General features: G+C 63.5%; 1 protein-coding gene across 1 annotated transcript; it reads right to left on the bottom strand.

The window, feature by feature from the left end:
* Positions 1 to 2430: 2430 nt before the first annotated feature.
* Positions 2431 to 4233, bottom strand: SOX21 (SRY-box transcription factor 21). The gene has a single exon (XM_074930910.1). The coding sequence runs from the start codon at positions 3301 to 3303 to the stop codon at positions 2458 to 2460; it is 846 nt and encodes a 281-aa protein (XP_074787011.1). The 5' UTR covers positions 3304 to 4233; the 3' UTR covers positions 2431 to 2457.
* Positions 4234 to 5340: the final 1107 nt, after the last annotated feature.

The raw sequence follows: 5340 nt of genomic DNA, 5'->3' as shown, positions 1-5340 counted from the left end.
GGCTGATTTGGAAGGGACCTATTGTTATTGTCACAATTAAGAGTGCAATCAACCACTCTGGAGGAAAAGATATATGTATATATAGAGAGATACACATTTCATACATACATATACTTCATATATATGCACACAGACACATAAACCGAGCCGGGGTTTGCCACCCCCGTAAGATGACAGGCTCTGGTTTACTGCCTTGCAGATATCCACGCCTGTGCCATGCTCGCAATTCCCTTGCTACAAGGATGGACCGTTTCTTCCCGCTCCCGTTTCCCTGCTGCGTGTAAACTCCCGTGCAGAGGTTTGCTGGATTTACATTTGAAAACACCGTTTTCGGGCAGTAAAAAGAGGAAAGTACTTTAGAGGCATTAAAAAAAAAAAAAAAAAGTGTTAGCTTTTAGTTAGCAGTCACTGGGAACCTCCGCGAAAAATACTCCAGGAATAATGCAGAAATATTGCTGAGATAGGTGAACAAATTACAGGGGTTTAAGTGGCGAGGCTCGCAGGCTAACCAGATAAAGTGGTCAGGCGACTTTCCACTCTGAAAACGTTACTGGAAACCGATGAAATGCTTTGAACGGTCTCAGTGTATTCAGTGAACTCTGTTCTGCTGGTCCATGAATGCCTTTTTTTTTTTAAGATAATACGACAACTTGGTGGGTTTTTTATCTTCTTTCCTATTCACGATTAAAAATGTGATAAATCAGGTTTTTGGCTCTGAATAACAATGGCTTGATTTAGATTTCCTAGTAAATCTATTCAAAAGTGAAACAAAGACAGCCTTTAGAGGATACCTTACACCTCACCTGGACCAGGCACGTAAGGGCAATTCAGATAAAAATCTTGTTAGTAATTCAACAAGAAATAGAGGATTTTCTCTTTTCCCTGCTTCAGGCTTTATTTAAACTCTTTGTTCAAAAATGAACAGAGTGGTAGTCGGAATCTAATTTACAGATATAGTTTAGACGTCTAACTTTAAATTAGAAGATCACACAAGAAAACCATTTACACGTAAATGTTAAAACCAATACTTAATCTTTTTTTTTTTTACTTTATATTACATAAAGCCAAAATGAAACTAAATACATGTTAGCCAGCTTCATTCACAAACATTAGTCAAAATATACACATTACAAAAGTAAACCAAAAAAGAACTCTAAACTGATGAAGGATTTTTTTTTTCTCTAAAATTTGTTGTGTGCTTTCTTTTTTTTTTTTTTTAATCGCCATTTGCAATTGAATTGCAGTCGCTCTAAAATAAGCTAAACAGGTAGGGTACTCCAAAACACATGTGAAACACTTCATGTTGGCGGGGAACGCGGTTTTTCTTTTAAATGAGAATACTCTTCTGTCAAAGCAAAGCTCTGTTTCAGTTCAGCTAAATAATAAATAGATAATTATCACTCAGACAAAAAAGTCTGATTTAACCTTAGATAATATTGCGATCCCCGAGCGGTCCCGCAATATTTTTATTCCCTTTGAAAGGCATTCATTTTCTTTTTTTTTTTCTTTTTTTTTTTTTTTTTCAGGTTTAAACTGAATCGACCGTGGGCGAAGTAAGTAACAGAGTTTTCAATCCGAGACCTAACGTTTCCACAGAGATATACAAATGTACAGTCTGAGGGTGCGACTTAATTAGTGGGGGGGGACGACACACAGGGGGACTGAGAGTCACGCGTCTTTCCTCTCGTGGAAATCACGACCCGCGCCTCCCAGAGTCCCGTAGCAGCGGATGGCGGGAACCCACGCGGGACAGGGCGCGGCGGGGGACGGGCAGCACCCCACACCGCCGACTCTTGCCTTGCGCGGATCCTGCTCCCGCTGGCCCACGAGGGGCTACGAACCAAGCACACAACGTCCCTCTCCTTTACCGGGGCCGCACCTCGTCCTGCCCTGCCCTGTCCTGCCCGGGCCTCTTTCCCCCCCGCACCCCTTCTCCCCCCCCCCCCCCTCTTTTCGGCGCCGGCGGAGCGACAGCGGGACTTTTCCGAGACCAGCACCGCGCGGGGCGTGGGGAGCGGCGGGAGGGGAGGGGAGAGCCCGCGGCCGAAGAACGAGCAGCGCGGCGAGGAGGAGCCGGCGGAGGGACGGAGCTCCCCCCGTGTCTGTCCCGAAAAAGCACTTTTTTGGGGCAGGGCGGGTGGGTTACATTTTTCTTCTTCTTCTTTCTTTTCTTTTTTTTTCTTTTTTTCTCTTCTTTTTCAGCTCGGCTATCTGCAAAGACCGCATGCAACACACACAAGCTCTAGGCGGGGCGGCGGGCGGGGACCCGACCCTCGGCCGGCGGCGCGCAACAGGTCGGCGGCGGCCCCGCCGCTCCCCGCCGCCGCCCGCCCCGGCCCCCCCTCTCCCCGCCCCGCGGCCTCGGCGGCGGCTCGCCCCCCTCCGCGGCCGCCCGTCTGCTCCGGCCCCCCTCCAGGCGGGCGCCGGGGCTCTGCGCGGGCATCCTCCGGCCGCGGGTCATAGGGCCGCGGCGTAGGCTGCGGGGTAAGGGTCCAGCTGGGGCTTGCCCATGCCCGGCAGGAGGATGTAGGCCAGCGGCGGCTGCAGCCCCGGGCCGGGCCAGGCGCTGCAGTTGCAGGGGATCATGTAGCCCGGGTTACCGGGCGACGGGTGCGAGTGCGTGTGCCCCCCGGCGGCGGCCGCGGCGGCGGCGGCCGCGGCGGCGGCACCGTGGAAGGCGCCCGCCCCGCCGGCGCCGGGGTAGCCCAGCGAGGAGGCGTAGGGCAGCCCCGAGCCCGAGGAAGAGGAGGAGGAGGAGATCTCGGCCATTTTGGAGCCCAGGTCCAGCAGGGAGTAGGGGCTGCTGGCGGCGGCGGCCGCGGCGGCTGCGGCGGCGGCGGCGGCCGACTGGGGGAAGAAGACGCGGGCGGCGGCGGCGGCGGCGGCGGCCGCCGCCTTCTCGGGGTTGGCCAGCAGCGACTCGGGCACCAGCCCGCCGGCCCCGCCGCCGTGCAGCCCGCCCGCCTTCAGCCCGTGCGGGTGCTCGTGGTCCGCCACACCGCCCAGCCCGTAGGGCACGGGGAAGGCGAACTTGTCCTTCTTGAGCAGCGTCTTGGGCTTCCGCCGGGGCCGGTACTTGTAGTCGGGGTGCTCCTTCATGTGCATGGCCCGCAGCCGCTTGGCCTCGTCGATGAAGGGCCGCTTCTCCGACTCGGTCAGCAGCTTCCACTCGGCGCCCAGGCGCTTGCTGATCTCCGAGTTGTGCATCTTGGGGTTCTCCTGGGCCATCTTCCGCCGCTGCGCCCGCGACCACACCATGAAGGCGTTCATCGGCCTCTTGACGTGATCCACCGGCTTGGACATGGTGTCCCCCCGCCGCCCCGGCGAGCCGCCGCCCGCCCCGCGCTGGCGGCCGCCTCCTCCGGGCGCCTCTCCCGCCTCCTCCTCCTCCTCCTCTTCGCCCCCGCCGCGCTCCGCTCCTCCAAAAGCAATCTCGGCGGGTGCCCCGGCGCGGCGGCACCGGATCCGGCGGGTGCGGGGCGGAGGCCCCCGGCGGCCCCGCTCCGGGCGCGGGGCGCTGCCGAGCGGCGGCGGTGGCGGCTCCCCGTCAGGGCGCTGCGGCGGGCGGGACGGGCGCCGCTCCCCGCCTGGGCCGCGGAGCCTTTCTCCGCGCTGCCGGTCTCCGGGCCAGGGCTCGTCCTCGGGGCTCCCCGCGAGCGGCAGCGGCCGGAGTCCAGGCGGGGCCGCGGAGAAGTCTCGACGGCGAGGGCGGGAGCCGGCGGCTGGAGAGCGGTGCGGGACTGGGGGGGTCCTGGCTTCGCTGCGGACGCGATGCTCCTCGGCGGTCTCCGGCGCGGCGGCGAGCCCCGGACGGGGCGGGCGGTCAGAGCCCGCCCGGTGCCATCGCCGCCCGCGGAGCTCGGGGGGCAGCCCGCCGCGGCGCGGAGCGGTGCGATGCGGTGCCGGGCGGGACGGGGTTCGCGGCGGCTCTGGCGCTGCGGGGAGGCCCCGGGGGCGCGGGCCGCCCCGCTCACAGCCGCCCCGCTCCGCCCGGGGGGGCGCGGCGAGCTGCCCGCTCTTCGCACATACTCGCCGGGCGCCGGTCGCAAGCGGCTGCCGGGCGCCGCGGCCTCCTGGTTCCCGCCGCCGGACAAACTTCGCCAAGTTTCGGGCGGGCTGCGGGGCGCTCCGCCTGCCGCGCCGCTCCCCCTTCTCCGGCAGCCGCCAGGTCTCTCTGGGTTTTCTTGGCCGCCGACTCGGAGGGGCGGCGGGGCGGGCGGGAGCGGCGGGGGGCGGGGGGCGGAGGAGGAGGCGGCGGCGGAGGAGGAGGAGGCGGAGGGGGGGGGGTCCTAATTAAAATACTCGGCGCTCCGCGCCCGGCGGGCAGCCGACCCGGTTATAAAGTCCGCGGTGGGGTCCGCAGCCGGCACAGTCGCCCCCTCCTCTCGCCCCGTCGGCGCGGCGGCAGGTAACGCGCGCGCTCTGCATGCCTCCGCGCCGCGCGCCGCCCTATATGTTCGCATGCGGCCTTGCCCGCGCCGCGCGCCGCGGGCAGGGCGGGGCGGGGCCGCCGCGCCGGGAGAGGCGGGGCCGGCGCTTTTCCCGCCCTCTGCCCGGCCGGGCAGGCCGGAGAAGGGCGGGGCCGGCTGCGGCGCATGCGCTCTGCGCCGCGCCCCGCCCTGCCCCGCCCCACCCCGCCCCGCCCGCCGCCGGTGCCCGGCGCTGCCCCCGCGCGCTGCCCGCGACCGTGGGGGTGGGGGGGCGCTCGCCCGGCCTCAGCGGCGTCTTCTGGGGCGTTTTGTGGTTTTCCCTGCGGAGGGCCGGTGTGGAGGGCGGGCCGCCTGGCCGCGGGGGAGAGCCCGCCGCCTCGGAGAGCGTCCCCACGGCCCCGGCGCGGGCAGCGGCGCGCATCCCGCGGCGCCCCAAGAAAATCCACGCGTTGTTTTTTTTGGGGGGGTTATTTCTGGTCGCTCGGTGCGCCGCTCCATGCTCCCCACAGCTCGACCGTGTTCCTCCACCGTCTGCCTGTCAGTCAGGGTGAACTTGCTCGCCTTGTTTGTACTTCGGCGGGTCGGTTTTGACTTACCCCTGTGGTATGTGGAAGTGCCGACTCCAATAAACCATTAACTCTTTCCCCGGCTGGCAGCGGGCTGAGCTCTGCCCGGGACAGCTCCGCCGCCCGCCGGCTTTTAGGGAAAAGCCGGAGTCGTGGTTCCCGGGGCTGTGCACGAGTGGGGTGGCAGCCCCCCCTCCCCTCCCATCACCAAGCCGCCCGCCGGACCCGCTGCACGGTGCTTCGCGCCTTCCCCGCCGCCGCAGCGCGCTTCCGCCGCCCCTGCCCCCCGCCTCTCCCGGGGTGTCGGGGCGTCTGGGAAGAAACCCGACGCCGGCCACCCACGG

The sequence above is a fragment of the Athene noctua genome, chromosome 1 (assembly GCF_965140245.1).
Source record: "Athene noctua chromosome 1, bAthNoc1.hap1.1, whole genome shotgun sequence".
In the NCBI taxonomy this organism is placed as follows: domain Eukaryota; kingdom Metazoa; phylum Chordata; class Aves; order Strigiformes; family Strigidae; genus Athene; species Athene noctua.
The sequence above is the reverse complement of the archived record's forward strand: the minus strand, read 5'-3'. Positions and strand labels throughout refer to the sequence as shown.

Excerpts from the sequence above, each read along its gene's own strand:
- SOX21 (XM_074930910.1), bottom strand. The coding sequence starts at position 3,303 with ATGTCCAAGCCGGTGGATCACGTCAAGAGGCCGATGAACGCCTTCATG.